Genomic DNA, 20,012 nt, shown 5'->3' with positions numbered 1-20,012 from the left:
TAAAAGGCTTGAGCATGCTGAATATAATAGGAGATAAGAAACAGAGCAGAAAGGGTTGGGAGGCTGTGTTCAGCTTGAACTGCAGCAAAAAGTATTTCCAACCAAGAACAAGGGTAGTCCATAGCATCAGCTCTGTATTTCTCCCTGATTAACAGGTCAAGAAACCTCCATTTTCCACAGCCCTGTGTTCTGCAGCTAAAGTGGCAGCATGCACTTCTGCAAATACCAAAATAGAAGATGCTTACTCACTGGCAGTGGTCTGGCCATTGATGTTTCTCAGTTAGGTATTCAGCTCCAACCCCACACATTGAGTTTGGCAACTTCAAGCACTATTGCCTCCCTTGCTTCATAGTTTGCTCTCAGAGCACGTGTGACACAGGGTGTCCTCTTACTGTCCCAGAAGCAGGACAACAGCACAGGATTTACCGAACCTGAGGGAATGATTTGCTGGAGCATACAGTGTTGGCCTAGTGCCGCTACCATGTAGGTCAGGGACGAATCTGCCATTGGCTTCTGTGGCAGCTGGTACTATCAAAAAATGCCACCCTTGGGCTCTGTGGACTTGGGCTGCTTTCTCTACCCCACAGTAGAACTGAAAACTTTGTTCATCCACAGCTCTGTGGAGAGGACAGGCAGTAGGGAACAGTTACCCAGGCAAATATGCTTTTTTTCTTAACAGCACTTTGAGAACTGCCCTTTAACCAGACTCCTCCACAAAGGGACAAAATCGCAACCCTTTAAACAGAAACTTTTTCTCTACATAGATTTGCATCCAAGTAGAAGTCAGAGAGCCCACTAGTTGTCAGAACCCATCTGAGGCCTCATCCAACACTTCAGTAGAACTTAGCTTCTTGCAACAGCTTATCCTATTAGGTAGTTTTTCTCTATGTTTAAATAGGTGCCCAGACTCATGCAAAAAATAATGAAATCAAAATCCTGGGAGACTTACTATGCATGACTATCACAGTTCAAGCATCGCTGTTGTGCTTTCAGATACAGTCATATCCAGGCAGTGCTGTGCCATCAGGTAGAAAGACCATCTGAAAAGAATTTTAAAACTTAAGACACACAGTTGAAGTAATGAAACATCCAAGCAAACAGCTAGAAAGTCACTAAAATGAAGCCTGAAGAGACTTGCCGATGTCTACATACAAAATGTGCTGCACACCCAGCCTTAACAGGAAGCAGGAATTCCTTGCCTAGAGATGTCTTCTGAGCAGAAAGTCCTGGAGATAAGCTCTGTAAGAGCACTGGCCCTTGGATGGCACCAGCTAACAGGTCTGTGGTGAGATTCCTCTGAAGTAACACGTGCTGTTATCTCAGAGCACATTACAAAGCCAAGGTGGACATGGCATTTATATCAAAGTTCAAGTTATCCTTGTTTCAGTGGACTTGTAATTCTGCAGCCCTGTAGTGATTCTTCAGCTATGGAGGTCCAGAGTCTAAGGTCAGGCCCTCATAAATGGGAATTTACTCATGCTCAGCTGACTCTGATGTTGCCCTTTGAAAGGACACATCAACAATACGAGTCAAACTGCCTCACCCACGTCTATGAGTCCCCTCCTTTTTTGATATCACTTTGTCAATACAAATTGGAAGCAGAAATGACAACTCAGACCTGCTAGAGTGAACTTTGGCTGCAGTGTGAACTGTTTACCCTCCCTGACCAGTGGGTAGTATTATCCACCAGGCTCCAAAATCAACATGAAGTACATGAGCTGATAGGCTTAGATAACATTCACTAACAGCAGACAGAGCAACACTAGAGAAGTAAACTGTCATACTCCAACTACTGCCTTGTGAATTGCAACACTGTTCAGGTGTGATATGCTCCTCTACCCAAAGAAAGGACACACACAGCTTTATAACTGAAATCCCACTTCACTCATGTGCAGAAAAGGGGACTGAAGCATGGGCCTAGACACTGTTAAACTGGAGTACTGGGGGCAGCTCGTAACACAAGCTGTTTGCAAGCACTTGATCATGTCTGCTTGTACTAACTTAAAAGAAGGTGTACATTTAAAAGTTTGCCCCCTTTCAGATTGTGTTTCTAGCACAGTGGTTTCCTAGGTCTGCAGTTAGCACCAATACCTCACACTGCTCTCGATCTGTCCTTCAGAACTCTGCCCGATGCTCCCTGGAAAATTTCCCAGAGTGGTTCAGCTGACAGTAGCATTAAAAATCACAGCATGTGTCTGTAGACCTCTTTGTATCAAACATTCAGAGATAGCACACAGCAGAGATGTAATTGTCGCAGCTATGCTCTTAAAAGACTGCTTCTGTCTCAGGGTATGTCTTTACCAGAGATGACCATCCCCAAGCAGACAGCTGCAGATCTCGCTCCAGTGAAAATAGTTTATTCCCCTCACAACTGTATAACTTCAAGTCTTTGCTGCAAAATCCCCTACTCAAGTTTTGCCCTTGAGGGTCATCCAAACACAAAACCTCTTAAATCTTACTGCTGGCATATCAAGATAAAGAATAACACTATTATTAATGCCAGTTACTGCTACGACAGCCTCCCTGCTACACTAGTTTCCCAGGACTGCTGTTGAACAGATAACTTTCGCTGCCTTCCTCATCTTGTCCTTGAGAATTCTGCCCATTATTCCTTGGAAATTTTCCCAGAGCGGTTCAGCTTACAGCAGCACTAAGAATCACAGCACATGTCGGTAGATGTTTTTGTATCAGATGTACTGAGATACAATGCAGCAGAGGCTTAATTACCACAAAGTTAGCTCTGTTATATCCCCTCTTCGTTATTAAAAAAAAAAAAAAAAAAAGAGAAAAAAAGAGAAAAAAGGAAGGAACAAAGAACGAAAGAAGTTGTCAGCAAGAAACTGCAAACCCTTCCTTAAGTGGTAACCAGGCTACTGCTTTTTGGAACTTTTCCTGATATAACAAAAGACACCATGAAGGCAGGAACTTTGGCAGCAATCGTTTCGAACTCTTCAACCCCTAATTTTCCTCTGGTTTTCTATGCATGTGTCACTGGAAATATAATCGACTGCTAGGGAAACAGTCAGCCTCCAAATAGATATTTAAGCAGCAGCAAGCCTCTAGAAGTTACTATTGCTAGAATGAAAAGGAGATTTTTCACCAAAGCAGCCCCAAATTCCTAAGTTAACTGATGTCCTGTTTCGCCTGATCACCATAGTAACCTGCAGGAGCTGTCCCTGAGCCATCACTCTGGGGCTCAGGTCAGAGATTAACAGGATGCAGCACTGAGAAGGAAGTGACTTGAACTCAGGGACCAGTGATGGAGATGTGGGCTGTGGGATGGGGCGCTGGAAGCAGCCTTGGGGTGCACTGTGGTGGGAAAGGCAGTTTAAGAAGGGAAGAGGTCTAAGCATCTTCACTGAATACCAGCCTCAAAGGGCTAGCACAGACAAAGGTCCGGCAGTGTTAGTAGTCAGAAGGTGAAGGAAGAGAAGTTGAAGGTGAGGTGTTCACGGCAATGCAGCAAATGTGGTTTAGCTGGAGCTGGAACAAGCTGATTCATTCCCCTTGACATAATTTTTGTGGACTGCTCCCTCTCCTGGGGAAAACTTGCCAAAAAAAAAAACAACCAAACCACAAAACACCCCACAACCCAAACCATTTCTTCAAGGAAACAATGCACCCATAGAGCTCACAGGCAGACAGTCCCAACGCTTGCAGGTTCGAGCTGGAGAGGGCAGGGTGCAAGACACCCATGCTGCCCTTCCCAGTGTGTGGCTCTGTCCTGGCCAGAGGAGCCCAGGGTGGTCAGGCAAGCTGTAACCTCCAGACTCTGGTGCAGAGCTAAGCACTGCTCCAGCTTGCGCAGACAACAGCCACACTGTCTTCTCCCTGCTATGGTACTGCTGCCAAGCACCACCCAGACCATCCTCCACTCTCAAACCAATAGAGTTACCCAGTGGCGCAGTAGGCCAGGATCCAGGAAACAGTGCTCGCAAGCACTTTTCAGAGGAAATGCTGGAGTAGAACTGCCTCTTTTCTGGGAATTGGACAGAGAGCATCAGTTCCAGTCAGGAGTGCTTGTAAGGACTGACGTTTTTAGCCACAGAAATAAATTTCAGAGTCTGTGAGCGAGGAGAAGGAAGGACAATCTTGAAACGTACTCTTGTGGTGAGAAATATTCACCACCTACCTACCCTTCACTCCTTTAGGATTCCAAAGTTCAGTTAAAATCTTCACAATGAAGCTGGCTCGGAAGATCTTGCAGGAAGATTAGAACCAGCTGGTGAAAAATGGCACATTAGGGCAGCCAGTAAATATCGACATGAAGCAGCCTTGGAGAAGCAAAACACTCTGCTAAGCTTAACAGCTCAGGAGCATATACCATACATGTGTACAACTAATGAATGCCCCTTTATCCTCTTCCTTCTAAATCTTTGTCCAGTTGATAAGGTCTGTTGTAGAGAAGTTATGATTTAAATACACACAATTAAAAATGAGAGAATAATTATTTCCATTTTATAGAGGGGAAAAGGGGGACAGGTTTGCCTGTAAGCAGGAAGTAGCAGCAGGGCTGTGAAAAAAACCTTTCCGCTTTCCAAATCAGTGGAGTCTGACCAAGGTCATCCACCTTGTCTAGTTGTATGTGCTATGCCAGCTTTGTGGAAGCTTTCATCCTGGTGATGTAAGGATGAAAAAACACCTTGCTTGATTCTTAATAGTCTATGAGAGTCATTATTTGATACCACGTCAGGCAATCACACAATTAGCAAAAGTCAGAAGGCATAACAGCCATTCCTCTTGGCTTTACAGCTGCTTTCCAGAGCCAAGACTCCTCCTTCTTACACCATTTTGCAGTCAAGTGCAGCAGCAGTCATGTCTGCCAAGCACTGGGAAGCCCTACCATAACAGCCAGACCCTGTAAGAAGCCCACTGGTTATTTTTTGTCTACAGGCGCCAACAAGAGAACCATAATGAATTTGCAAAATCTAATTAGTCTAAATAGATTCTTACTGACTGCATCTACAGCTGCTTGGCAACAAAAAAGGGGTGCAAGTCTCACTTGTATAGATATGCTAGGTTTGGGGTGGGTGGCGGGGGGGGAACACGAGCTTTTCCGAAAGACAAAAAGGAATAGAGGAAAGTTACAGTTGTCCTACATCTTCTACAAGCTAAAAGAGGAAAGAGGTCTTCTAATTATTTTACTGTTCTAACTATGGGAGTTACAGTTACCTCATTCAAGACTCATAATACATCCGTAAAAGTCTGCATAATTAGGAAAAGTCCTTGTCCTCTGCACTTTAAGCAGTGTTTAGGAGATCAGTGCTGTTTCAGAGTCTGTCATTTCTCTGCTGTGTTCCCTTAAGGAAGCCAGTTCATGTTTCTGTGCCCCAGTGCCTCCATGAGTCAGCATCCCTGGAGGTATTTAAAAGACCTGTAGATGTGGCGCTTAGGGACATGGTTTAGTGGTGGACTTGGCAATGCTAGGTTTACAGTTGGACTTGATGATCTTAAAGGTCTTTTCCAACCTAAATGATTCTATGATCTCTTTGCCACTCTAACTCTGGTGTCCTTCATAGATCATTGTGATAAGTGGTAGATTATTGCTTCACTGTTCTTGGTAATTCTTGATCCAAAAAAAAGGCATGGGCAAAAGTAAGAGTCCTGAGACTTAACCCCATGGTTTCTGTGAGAGCAGCAAACCAGGGCTGCAAAACAAAGAAAAAGGGTGATGTAGCCTGGATTGAAGGAAGCCTAGGTAGCATTTGGTTATTTGTATTCCTCCATAGTTCCATTAAAACTTCATAGAAAATCTACTAGGACAGTTGAGATAAATAAACCAAACATGAGTGTTCAGTATTCCAGAAAGAGATGTTTACTAGATGGCCAGGATCTTCCTAGTGCTGATAGCACATAGCATGGAGGTGCAACCCCTGAGCAAATATTGATTTAAAAGTACTGCATAGCAGGAGAAGAGACAGCAGCCAGCTTGTTCTCACTTGATTTGGGGAGCTGTAAGGCCAGGCAACAAACCCCCTCCCCCTCAAGAGCAAATAGAGCATTCCTGAGGCAAGTGTTAATGCTGGATCTTGACCAAGAAAGGATTCCTATGGACTGAGCTGATGAGAGGAGGATGTTATACTGCTTGCCTCTTTCCACTCTTTTCCCCACTAGCCTCATTCCTCCTGTACTTTTACTTCCCCTTGCCTGAGGACATTTAACGCAGTGGCAAGTGGCTACCAGAAGGATGCGAGGCGCAGCAGCACAAAGACCCTCCCTGCCTTTGGCAGGAGTTATTCTGACTAATAGAAACAGCAGAAACTCAAGAGACAGGCATGGATCAGCACTTTCCAGCCTTAAGGGGGAACCTCCTCCTTGTGGAATGCAAAAGGATTAAAACTAGCAGGAGCACAGCTGCATTCAGCATCAAGTTATTCCCCAATTCCCCTTGCCAAGCTTTGCTCTGTAACTTGGATCATTCTTTTCCCTCCAGATCCCTGCTGGCTGGCTGTTTTCTTCCCCCAGGTATCATTCAGATGCACTCCTGGGATAATACACCGTAAAAATCAATAAATGGCCAAACAGTTTATATCTAATACACCCTGGTTTCTAAAAGGGATGGGGCTGCAGGACTGAGAAAGCCCTTTCTTGGCATGTGAGTGCCACCTTGTGCTGGGAACAGTAACAGTCAATAGATAAAAACCAGCTTGCCCAGAAAATCAAACGAGACAGGGAACAAGAAGCGATCTTTGGAGCAAAGCTGCATTACGCGTTTTGGCTTCTGGAGATCTTTCCTCCTGGTACCAAGCAGCATCGCTCTCAATACCCTGCTGTAGGGTAGATTCTGCTTTTTTTGAAGGGTCCGGCGGGCTATAGTGAGCAGCGCCATGCAGATAGGCTCTGACCCCAAACAGAAGCACGAAGTCTTACCCAGCCAAGTCAGACCTCAGGTGTAACCACGCATGAACAGCTACAGCTGGCAGGCATCAGCTCTGCCCTCAGCACTGCCAAGTCCAGGGAGAAGCAAGGTGTGACCCCAGACAGTAAGATTTTGCTGAGCGTTACTGACATCCATACTGGAGCCTGGTTTGCAACAGATAAGCCTGTAACACAGGTGTGGAAGATGAACCAGTGAAATGCAACAAGCATTTTACAGAGCAATTTCCAAATGCAAAATACTGCTATCCTAAACCAATATGCAGGTGAGAGAAAACAGCTGGCTTGCTAGGGGAAAAGAAAAGCAGGGTTTGAGTTTCTTATTTTTTTCTTTAAAATTAACTTTGAAGCTTTTAGTCTAATTATGGGTTAAGTTTCATTTGGTCATATTATATGAGGTGCCTCAAATGAACCTCTGACAAGGCCTGCCTATGCTGAGTTTTAGGGGAGCTTTAGCATAGTCAGCCTCATGGAAATGGATGTGCAAAGCTGTCATGGCTCAGACCAAAAAAGGTCGGTTTGTCCCAGCATGCAACCTGTGACAGTGACCGGCAATGCGAGATTGGCACATAGGTAACAGGTTCGTACGCTCAACTTTTTAAGGGTAATTCTGCCATTGTTTCCCCACAACTGACTGAAGCTGGTGGTGTAAACGCACTCCCTGTTAAGTGACAACACTTACAAACATCAGTGCTTCATAGGTATTACAGTGCAGAATTTGTGTATTACAAACCTATGAATATTAATGTTTTGTGTATTTTTTCTACAAAGGATATGCCTAAATTTGGGTTGCCTTTTTTTAATAAAAAGATGAGATCTTACATTTCAGTCTTTCTTGAAACTTAAAAATGTTCAGAACACTTAATATCTCAATTCCTTAACCTTTCCTTAATCCTTTGCCCATTTATTGTCTGCTATTTTTCTTCTGAGTTCACACTTGATGCTATTTATATCTACCAAAATAACTGAAACACACACACACAGTTAGTCTCACCAGAAATTACATTTGTCATCCTGTGCTGTAAATTAAATGTGGATATACTACCAGCTTCAGGCTTTTTGCTAGGAACCTAATAAACCCAAAAAGATTTTCATTTTATTACACAACATATTCCCCAAGATGGAATCCTTCCCCATTAGTCACTTACTCCAGACAGCTGAATCATCTCTGCTACTCAAAACCAGCCTCAGAGTTCAGAGTTACCTTCTACAGAAGAGGACTTACTCCCGGCTTAAACCTCACGCAATGCGGCACAGAACAGCATGGATCTGGTGGGGGGGTGTGTGGGGTAATGAAACTGTTTTTCCACTTGATTTTACAACATTCAATTTCAATATAAAAGTTAACAAGACAGCTGAGATAGGAGGGGAAAGGATAAAAACCTATTCTGCCTCAAAACCTATCCCTTCCTCCCCTCCTCCAACAGAAGAACACAAAAATATTAATTTCAAAATGGTTTTAAATGAAAGCCACCATGCAGAAAATGCATGGGACATCTAAAAATTTTTAACAACTCAAGATTTTAAAAAACTCGTGTGTTATTCAGCTATCAACAGATACATCATTTTGAAAAATAAAACACACTGAATTTTCAGGAATGATTAACTCGGAACCTATGTTTGGTCCCATATTTAAAAGGGATATAAGTAGTTTGGCTTCTGGATTTCACTGTAGACATAAAATAGGTGGACTCTACATCACTCTTCTGTGCCATGTCAAGAAGAAAACTTTCAGAAGCATTTGTGTCACTTAAAAGCCTAAATCTGGTTCTTAAAAGTAACTGTAAATCATGCCTTACTGTTAATACTGAAGGCACCAGCAGAGTGTTTGCCTTTCTAAGAATGTATATTTTGAGGTCATGCCCAGGGTTGGGTCTCAAAGTTTGCTGTTACTTCTGAAGTTGGGAAGTGTTGTTTGCTGAAGCATCAGCAGTTTGGCATTGTGGGAAGGTAATCCCTCCTGGCCTGTAGCCTACTGTGGCTGGATAGGCCATGGCTAATCTTTGGCTCTAAAACAGTTTGCGTGGGCCTTGCAGTGGAGCTACAGAAGACGACTTCATTCTGGATCTGGATAGACTATCCTTCTGTGTCAGCATCCAGTATTATCCAAGAGATTTTGGTATCCCTGACCGTGAGTTACTCAGCAGTTCTGTCCTAATGCTGTATGCACATGGTTTATGCAAATATGAATAAAATCACACCCTGTCCAACACATTCCTATGATTGTCATTCTCTGCCTCAGATCTAGCAGTTTACAGCCAATTCTCTTGTAAAATGTTGCAGCCAAACATAGTAATTGGAGCAGAAAAGACTATAAATCTAATTACGAAATAGAATTGACTTCTGATGAACATCATAAAGCATCAGTGGAAAAATCTATGGTTTGTTGGACCCATTGGTATCTCCACACTTGACTGAAACTCACTACCAAACCCAGGAATCTTTGCTTGTTAGGATAAAACAATTCCTGAGCGACACTATTTAACTGGCCCTGTATTTGTCTCAGCGCTGACACACCTGTACCTACAACAAGGAGTCCTCCAACACCATTACTTAAGCTACTGGGTTCTGTGACAGGAACTGTTCTGACCAAATTTCGTGCAAGGATGAAAATTACAGTTAAATCAAATATAGCTGCCTGGGAAGAAGTCATGGATTTCCTTTGCCTGTGGGGACGAGGAGTAACAGTGAAACAACCGTGTATGTCTTGCAATAATAAAAATATTTCACAGGATTAGTGTAAATAAGGTATGTGAACTGAAGAAACCAGAAGAAATCCCAGCCAAAAGCAGACACGAATACATGCTTTGCCGAGTACTTTGGGTGCATTTAACACATAGTGGCTGGCAGCATAACGGAGTAAAGCCTATGTGTTGTGAACAAGAGTAACGATCTGAATGACAGTAAGCCTCACACAGGCCAAGACCTGAGCATCTGAAGTACATACAGAGACAACACCTAACGCCCAACAAATACACCGCAGCGGGGGAAAAAAGCAAAAAAAAAAAAAAAAAAAGGCATTTGAAAAACAGAAGAAAAAAAAAGACAGTACCAGGACATTCATGTGAACCTTGCAGAGAATCCACAATAATTTTATCAGACTCAATTTTTTGAAGTCCAAAACCCCCTGTTTGAACCCTATCACTGGAAATACAGAGGAAGTAGAAAAGAACATGGTTGGTAGCTCAGAGGGGGACTCATTTCCGACAATATTTCAACAACATCTAAAAAATAACAAGGCTTCTTGTGTTTGCGGAAGCAATGCTTCTTGGCAAAGCAATTTTCCAGAAATTCCCCAATGTCCAGGGAAACATCGCTATACAAATGAAGCAGGAAAGGCTTAGTTCTTACTTGGCTATTTCTAATCAAATCACTCCTCCTCAAATAAATGTAAAGCCCCTTTCTATATCACTCCAGAGAGATGTGGGAAAGGTCTGACTGCCCTATGCAAGGCAGACAGAAAGACAGAAACACAGCGAGTCATCATCTTTTCTGTCTCTCTGGGATCAACATTAGTATCCAACAGGATGGAACCCCCCATAATGTATTTTACAGCCATTTTACCGTACGGTAAGTCTACACAAGCTCCTACTTGAGCAGAATACTTAGCAGTGCTGTCTCTCCCATATGCTCACTGCTTTTTTTTTGTTTTTAAAGAACACTCACAATTTTGTAACAGCGTTTTGTGGAGAAACAGTATTTGGTTTTGCCTTAGGAAGAATCAACACCTTTGCCCCCTACCCTATTAACTCACCACATAAAAGGTGCAAGTCAGCTAACAGTTACATCTGCCACCCAAACGTTCAAGAGCTCACGCTAAACCTGTCCTTGACTACGTGGCAGATTGCTATGCACCGCCTGTGCCAGGACGTTTGTGAATCCACTGCCAACCTGCCATTTTCAGGGTGGTTGTAACATTTCTGTTTTAGCCTGGCACCCTGTTACACATAACACAAAACTAGCTGACAAAGCCCATCTGTGATAAGCTTCCTCCAATTTTTCTGCGTGCTAAAATATGCCCTGTGGTCACCCTAAACCTACCCAGCTGTTGTGCCTTCTCTTACTGGTATCATGGGAAATGAGAGACATAAAGGCTAGACATGCTCCCTGACAGTTGCATCAATATTAACCTCACAGTGCTTTGTGATCTGAACAGCAAGAAACATCCCCAGAGGGTCAGGTTCTCATCCACGTGACACAAACATTCACCTTCCCTTACTACCAAGGTTAGGGAAATACCATGATCTGCCAATTCACATATAAATGATGAAAAATTGTTTTCTGCAGCAGGGGGAGGATGGAAGAGACTGGGGTTGATCAACCTGGGGGAACACATTATTTCCAAGGTATCTCTAACACCAAAAACCTGTGTAGCAGGACATAGCCATGGACCTGTCTACCCTAGAAATAACTAAAAACTTTTGTTCCAAATTCTCCAAGACAAGAAGGTTCAGTCACCAAGAGCAGTCCAGAGTTCCTGATGCCCGAAGAGCTACTTGTACTTATTTCCGCATCAGAGAAGAAAATCAGCTGTCATTGAAGGGTTGGCTAAACCACGAGTTAGTAGGAACATTTACTCCAGGGAAACAGCTTTTACCTCTAAGGACAGGATTCTCTTGCAATTTCTTCACCGCCTGTTTTGTGATCTGATTTCACTGCTTTACACTTGTTTAGCAAGCCCTAAACTTGATCATACTGGCCAGTAAATCCCAACAACGGCTGGCAGTGTTTACTTACTGCATCAACCCCCTTTTCCCTCAAATGCCCTGGTGAATTCTGTTTCTGCAAACCAGTCACCCGCCACTAGAACTACCACGACTGCTGGAGAACCCTTCAGCGCAAGTCTGCAAGCAGCAGCTGCAGGGAGATGGGAGAGCTGCAAGAACTGGCTGAGGGGGACTGGAATCGCACAGTGCACTCCAGTAGCGATCTCAGAGGCAGCAAACAGAACACAGGCAGATGCTTTGTTCAGCTATTTACATCTTCCACTGATACCAGCGGGTACTTGCAGGGCACATAACCCAGTGAAAATCCAAGTGACTTCTCGAGGAAAGAGCTGTATTACTGTCATTTGTCATCAACAGTTTGCTGGTAAATTTCCTACTACAAAGCTGTGTTATTAAGGGCTTGCTATCTTCCCTGTAACCCAACATTTAATAACTCATTTTTATACTACACAGTACAATTAAAAATCCCACAAGACGATCCACCATAGCTGACTCAATACTCAAAAACATCGGCATACTTACCAAAGGTTTTCTGTTCAGTCTTCCATGAACTAAAAGCCCAGGCCTGACAGGAGAGACTGTGCATTACACAGAGCCCCACCCATTTTTTAAAAATATATACACTCTGTAGGCGAGACACCACTGGCCTTTAGTGGAGACTGGACATTGTAAAAACAAAGCTAAAAGTATTATATTTGAGGGGAAGCGAGATGAAGGCAGATTCCACCATCTGATCTGCAGTCTAACAAATTACTAAAATGCATTTGGAAGGATTTCTTTGAAAAAATGCTTCACTTCTGCACAGGGCAGAGAGATGGCCAAACCATTAAGATCAGCGCATGTGCAAACTCTCCCGCCCATTTCCACTAATGCTCTCACAACTAGGTAATACAGTGGTCACGTAACTCAAGCTCTTGCTCTTCTGGGCAGAGAGGGTTGGAATTCACATGAAAATATGATGCAGCTAATGGTGGATGCAAGCAATCCTTAGCACATTTTATGATGCAACTTCTGTTTCCACAGCCCTGGGCATCCAAACTCCAAACCTTAATCCATGGTTGAGCAAAACCACAAACACATAGACGAAAGTGCTATAAAGTTATGCCAACTGTGACACTTTAGACCTGTTTCAAAGAAATGGCTTATAAATGGGCTGATTTGCACACACCAACAAGTCCATTGTGCCCAGATGTTTCTTACCATTCCTTATTAAAAGCAAAAGAGCCAAAGATTGCCCTGATCTCTTCATTGTTATAAAGCAGACTCTGAAGTATTAAGTGAACTACGTATGAGCAAAGAACTCCAACTGATGCAGAGTTTAAAACTAGGTTTACAATTTCCTATTTTATTGGCATGGATGTATTTCTAAACTTAAAAACCCTTCTGGCAAGTTATCTCAATTTCTTATGACAAAATTTCTCACAACACACAAATATTTACAACATATACATATTTTTCAGTCTTTTACAACTGGTTCTTAAAAGACAAACAATTTATAGGTTACCACAGAACAAAAGCTGTGACTTAGTTGTTTTTAATTTCATAAAACTATCATAAGTTAAAGTGAATAGATTTTCTTTAAATTCCTTGTAGCATTTTACAAGTGCAACAGAAAAATATGAAGAACCAATTTAGGATAGCTGCAGTTCATGGGATAAATGTTGCCCGTTGTAATCACATTATTTCACAGCAAATTCTTGAAAAAATAAGCACCAATCATTCTTGCAAAGAACAATTTTATCTAAAAGTATTGAAAATTGTTAAATACAAGGTGTTTAATTTACATAACAAGCAATAAATACACCATATCCAAACTTTTATTCTGCATACTGCTACTCTTGTACATATAATGTACTAAAAAGTCAGCAAATTGTCAACACCTTTTCATTTTTTTTCTCTTTTTTTAAAGAAATCAATTTGACTTCCAACCAAAGGTTTGCTACTATAACAAAGGCCACAAACAGTACGTCTGGGACAGCATACAGTGTTAAAACTGACAAACTCCAAGGGGGGGGAAAAACCATCTAGCAAATAAATCAAAAAGCTGTAGATCATTGCTGGTGATAATAACATATACTAGAAAACCTTAATATGCTGCTACTATGATTTTTAAAATTGTTTAGTCAAATATCGCAAGAGCAAAGTAATGCTCTTACCGATCAAAAATAATTATGTAGCCACACTGTATTCTCATTGTCCTGCATGGAAAGATTTGATGCACTTTCATAACTTTGCTTGAGCCTTTATTTTACAACAGAGCATTACCTCTAACTCAGAATTGCACATAAGAAGGCTATTAAAAAGTACAATAAAAATCTGCACAAATCAGACTTAAGAAGAGTCAGTATGCTGTACACTTTCTACAGTATTATGCTGATAGGTGAATAAACAATAAAGAAGTGCTGCCGCTAAGTTTTTCAGAAAGTTCTTCAGTTGAGGAAGAATCAAATGGAAATTTTGTTGGGTTGTTTGTTGGTTTTTTTTTAATATTTATTTATTTTTTTTTTTTAAAAATGACATCCAGGTCAGGTTAAGACCTATAAGCTTATGCATTGAGCCTTAAAGACTGATCTTCTCTCCTCCTGGAAGAAATATCAATATCTATTGAATCCTTGCCAACAATAAGCCTTAATCTCTTCGCTGGAGGAAGAGGAATAAAGTCATCAAATTCATCATCATAGTCATCTTCCTCTTCATCGTCCTCCTCTGATGAAGATTCATCTGCTGTTTCCTCTTCATAGTGACCATAATCATCTACTTCCATTCTTGACTCCAAAAGGGAGAGAGTTTCACTACAACACATACCATTTTCATGAAGGTCCTCAGGGTACGTCCCTCTGTTTTCTTCCTCTCGTTTTAGCTGTATTTTTAATTTTGTTGAACTATTGCCTGATCCTGAGTTAAACCCATTATTTAGCTTTGCTACATATAAATTATTATCTTTTTCATGGTCTTTACTTAATTTGATGCTTATTTTTGAAGAATTCATTCCATCGCTTTCTTGGTCATTTGCCTTGCTACTGCTATCATGGCGTCTACGAAGAGTCAGTTTAGGGATCCCAGAGCTATTTTCAAGAATAAGTTGTGCATCATACCTTGTGATTCGTCTTTTCTTTTTACTTTTTGCAGTTCTAAAGCTGTCTTTTGCTTTAAAATTGTCAGATGTTACAACAGAGCAGCCACCAGATCCCGGGATACAGTCCTTATAGCCAACAGGTACATCCACCACGTTATTCCTCTCTCCAAGTTCTGAACGAGAACTAATCAAATCTGGTACTTCATCTTTCACAGGTGTATTGTGCGTAGTATCAGTTTCCTCTGCTTTTGCAGATGGTTTCACAAGTTTTCCTTGTCGAGATTTCTTTTTTGACATACCTGCATCATTTTTCTGGCACCTAATTTCCCCTTTATGTGATGGTCCATGAGCCATGTCATTTTCGTTTATCACATGAGACTGCTGCTCTAAAATGTCCGACTGTGTTCCGGTCAAATTATTCTTATAGCTATCCAACATATTTGGTTCAAGCTTTATGTCAGAGGTCTCCTTCAAACTCATCCTTGTTCTCATTGACCTCCTTGTTATGTATGTGCAGGGTGGTATATCACCATGCTCATGAGCACCTTTCACAGAATTCAGTTTGTGTTCTCTTGCTGCGTGCCTTGTTAAGCATCCGCTAGAGACTGCAACTTTAACTGGTCCCTCCAACTCTTTATCCTTTTTAATGGGCAAGTTTTTATACAAAACTACTTTAGGCTCTTTGAGAACTAAATTCCCCATTTCGAGCTTTCTAGAAGCATTCTTTTGCTCTGGCCTTTTGCACTGATTTCGCAACTTTATCTTTGAAAGTAAAGGCTTTGCAGGCTTTTTCAGTCTCTTTGGTACCCTGGAATTATTTATATGAGTTAGTTTAGATGAGGTAGAATTTGATGATGCTGGAATTCTTGATATAGACTGTCTTGTTAATGTTCTATTTTTGCTGTTCTTTTTTACACCAATTGAAGATTTTCTATTAGCTGCAAAAGATAAAGAGTGGGTTTGTTAGGACACGGCTTCATCCTGGGCTTCCCACTCCCAAATACCATGGTTATTTACTTTAAACACTTCATAAAAATCTGCGAAACAGGCTAGAGAGTACACAGTAAGGAGCAGTTCAGACATGAAAGGAACCGTCAAACAAATCAAAAGTACACCTAAATTCCAGGTACACTTCCCTCACTGCCCCCAGTATATCGTCTGTTTTTTACAGAACTTCTTCCTTCTACCAATTTTAAAAACAACGAAAAAATTCCACACATTATCCACAGTTTTTATTAAGTACTATTCCAGCAAAATCTGAGGATCAGCATGCTCTAATATTAACCCCAGATTTTTTTTCCTACAGTGGGAGGAAAAACCCCAAAAACCTTAACTACTGTAACAGTTTCAGTTTCAGGCATCCATTTGTCTGTCACCTACTGTGGTAAGCAAATGAGTTTTGTCTGCCCAAGCAAAGCTGGAACTCTTAAAACTTTGTAATTAGAGATCATAAAGGGGGTTTGGGGAATTTTTTTTTATTTTTTAATTTTTTTTAATATCACAGCAGCGAAAATGAGCCAGATGGAACCATAATATTTTATGTAGCTCCAAACCTGTTGCTAGTTATGTCGAAGTTTGTTATTTACATTTTGCCTATGCTGAGGGTGGCGGGGGTGGGGAGGGGGGAAGTAAATAAATGATACTCACTACTCCATGAAGAGAAGTCTCAAGAGTGTCACAAACAAAAAATCCCTTCCAATTTCTTCTGAGATTACTACCTGTGCACTTTCACTTCAGAATGGTACCTAAACTATCAGTCCTGGATGTGGAGAGGGAATAGCTGCCCCATTTAAAGAACCTCTAACGGAAATGACCATTTGTTTGCTAATCTCTAATAAGAGTGTTTAAAAACTGTTTTCCTACAGAATGTAGATAACTTAAACTATGTAAGTTTTGTTTCCCAAACCCTACCACTGTGTGTGATAGCTTACTATATTTTGAAATATATACGTTACTGACAGAACTTTAACATGTTTAGAAATACTACACAATTTGCTTTTGATATAAATAAAAGAAAACAAAACAAGAACGTACCATCTACTGTTCTTGAAACACTTAAGGAAAACTGAATTTGCTATTTAATTTGCCTTCAGATTCCTGAATAAATTACAGTTCTAAAGGCCAGTATCTGAGATGCATCTCAACACCACAGGAGGAATTCCGTCACAGTGAATTTGTTCATGTTTTTATGAAACCTTTAATCCTGTGTTCCAAGATTTTCCCCTTACTTACTTGCATTAGCTTTTTCCTGAGTGGTATCTGCATCAGTGTTAGAGCTGACGGACTGGCTGTCTGAATTTTTGCTGCTGTCACCCAATTTTTTAAGTCTGTTCAATCGTTTATCTGTTTCTCTCAGTCCATATTTACTGTTAATCACAGGAGTAGGTGCTGGTAATCCCACTCTTGATTTAAAAGCACCAGTTCCACGTCTACAAAGACAAAGAGGACACAATGTAATAATAAACCTTAATATGAACGTAGAACTTTGTTTCATACACAATAGTTTGAAACCCAGGTATATTTGGATAAACAATACCAATAACAACTGAATTAATTAGCATTTTGTGGGCTGTTTTAGTAAGATATCTAATATACTTATCTCATTTTAGTAAGATGTAAAGAAAAACCTTCCGTTTATTTCTTGCAAGAAGAAAAATTGCAAAAGTAGGTTTCTCTTGCTTCATACCTATTTTAGTATCATTTCATAGTCAAATTATATGGGTGAAAATGAAACACGGTAGTTCAAAATACTACTTACATTAGCTTAAGGAACAACTTAAATTTTTTCTAACCACATCAGGCTAGTAAAAAAATGCCAGCTTCAGTTACAATGCTTGTTACTGCATCAGCAAGAGTTGAAAAGTACAGACAATGGAATAAAATCATCACATAGTTCTGTGTTCCTTCTTAACTGGAAGACTCCATTATGTATTTACTATGAAAATGAAATGGCTGAGCAAACCTATGACTTTTTTTCTTTTTCTTTTAAAGTAATCACAGAAAGGGACAAAGATTAAGAATTCCTGTACTTGCACTTCAACCACTACTACAAGGATTCCTTTGACACTCTTTAATAACCCAGTACACTTGCACTTTGCAGAATTACTGAGGATAACTGCAGTTTGGATTCCAGTCAGTTGTACTGGGGAAAAATATGAAAATCTACAAAACTTAATCAGAAGTGCACCAAAAAGATCAGACGGGATCTCAAGCTCCATAAGGTTTATTATTATGCAGACACAATACCTTTTCTCAAATTAACTGGTATTTGTTTGATATGGTATTTGAATTCTGCAAATTACAGGCAATCTAAGATACTAGACTGAACTCCACACAAGCAACTGCCACTCCAGATCAGAAAGTAACAGTGCTATAAACAACCACAACTGTTGTCTGACATGACGTCTTTAGCGCCCAGTTGCCTCAGCCAGCATGAACAGCAAGCTCACATAAAAAAAGAGTACATGCACATATTTAAAGAGATGCAAATTTCCCTGGTGATGATTTTTGGAGGCTTGGGGAGAAAAAAATATTGTACAGTGCCAGCCTTCCCACAGCTCCCAAATGTACCCCACAAATTCTTAGAAGTCTAGCATTTTAACAGTACAAATTAACACCCTTTACAGCATAATCAAAATTGGGTCACTTGATTTTTTTTTTTGTGGTGTACAAACAGTTGCCTTTGCCTCATCAGTGTTGGCAAGGATTTTTTCTTGCTTGACTCCCCTAAATTCAAATCTCTTGTATTTGATTGCTGTAACACAGCTTTGTGACTGAAAAGCAGATTCCTAAAGTTAGAATTACCCAAAAGTTAGCTTTAAAATATAACACTTTAATGTACTTAAAACAGAAAGATGACAAGTTAGTGAAAATGTTCAGACACATAAAATTGGTTTGTCCTGAAAAAAAAAAAAGTATGTCCGTATTACATTAACAATCAAAGGAACTTCAGCAAAAAGAAACATATCACTCCAAGTAACAAGGAAAGAACAATCATAGTGCCCATTTATTCAATACCAAACAGCTCCCAGGACTGAAGTACATTTTCGCTAGCAGCACTTTAGATCAAGTCTGAGGCTGCACCTTTCACTTGGAATCATCTACCAACTTCGTAGGAGCTTGGAGGTCAACACCAGATGGTTTTCCCTTGAACTGCAAGAATTGTTAGTGATCAAACTAGCTAGTAAAAATGAAGGTAGGATTCTTAAACTATTTATATGTAGGTGCACTAAGCTATTTCTCAATATGATTAATATTTTGTCCATTATAGGTTTTTTTTCTCTCTACAGTGAGGTCAAACAGTAACAGAACTGTTACAGGCTCTGCATAGCTCCTCTTGGAGCTAGATGAGCTCTCACAAATTATGTTGAGCCTCCATGCTCACAGAGAAGTTTCAACGTGGCAAAAACCCAACTGTGAAATTATTTCAACTGATTTTGTGAAGAAACTAGGTTGGGTGAAAAACAAATATAACAATTTTGCTGCTATTGCGCGATGGACAGATGCAGACGAGTACTCTCCAAACCAGTGGATCTTCACAAATACATAAACCTCCAAGTTCTAATAACAAAGGGTGGAAACTGCTTTGGCTATTCGCAGCAGAAGAGAACTTCAGGTCAACATACAGAATACTGATTGCTTTCTCTAGTGCAAGAGACAGCAAAAGTTGGGGGTCAGTTGCTAATGGTCTCGTGGAAGCCACAACTGCTTTTCCTTCCAATTCTACTTTATTCAGTACTAATATTTTAACAATCTACACTTTTTTTTTTCTCCTCATTTTGGGCTATCTCCAGAATAGAGAATTAAAAGAAAAATAGAACGCAGGAGTTCTCAGGAAACGTGCCCATTCAGTAGCAACATAAAAAAATCATTACAACAAATAGCTAGGAAGCAATTATAATGTATACAAAATCTGAGTACTCATAATCATGGACTTTGTGTTTCACAAAATAGATCATGAATATGTTCAATTCCATTTGAAGCTTATTTACATCAACGCATACCTTTCACAGGTGTAACATTCGCAATATTCATTATTTTCTCCAAAAAACCCATCTCCATAGTAACAAGAGATTTCTTCTCCAGGTTCAATATCTCTTAGAGCTTTCACACATGCTGTATCTCTGCCCGTTGATACAAACTGGGGAAGATGACAGAAAGGGGAGGGGGAGAAAATGGTTAATCATTAAGGTTGAACAGTATCTGAATAAGAAAAAGAAGTTAAACAGTTGGGGAGGAAAAGGTGCAGGGGCAAAGGGGGAAAAAAATGTGGGGTGCTTTATTTATTTACTATTAATTTCTTGCTTACCTTACAGTTAGGTCTGCAATCTGAA

General features: G+C 40.6%; 1 protein-coding gene across 3 annotated transcripts in view; it reads right to left on the bottom strand.

Annotated features, from left to right (window-relative positions):
* Positions 1-14,092: 14,092 nt before the first annotated feature.
* Positions 14,093-20,012, bottom strand: part of KMT5B (lysine methyltransferase 5B) — a 29,481-nt gene continuing 23,561 nt past the window's right edge. For all 3 annotated transcript variants that reach the window (XM_064452392.1, XM_064452393.1, XM_064452394.1), the window contains 4 exons: positions 19,988-20,007; positions 19,683-19,819; positions 16,912-17,108; positions 14,093-15,617 (listed from right to left, as the gene is read on the bottom strand). In XM_064452392.1, coding sequence (XP_064308462.1) covers positions 14,149-15,617; positions 16,912-17,108; positions 19,683-19,819; positions 19,988-20,007 — 1,823 coding nt within the window. In that variant the 3' untranslated portion in view covers positions 14,093-14,148. The remainder of the gene's footprint in view (positions 15,618-16,911; positions 17,109-19,682; positions 19,820-19,987; positions 20,008-20,012) is intronic.

The sequence above is a fragment of the Phalacrocorax carbo genome, chromosome 5 (genome assembly GCF_963921805.1).
Source record: "Phalacrocorax carbo chromosome 5, bPhaCar2.1, whole genome shotgun sequence".
Lineage (NCBI taxonomy): Eukaryota > Metazoa > Chordata > Aves > Suliformes > Phalacrocoracidae > Phalacrocorax > Phalacrocorax carbo.
This window is presented reverse-complemented; position numbering and strand designations above follow the sequence as displayed.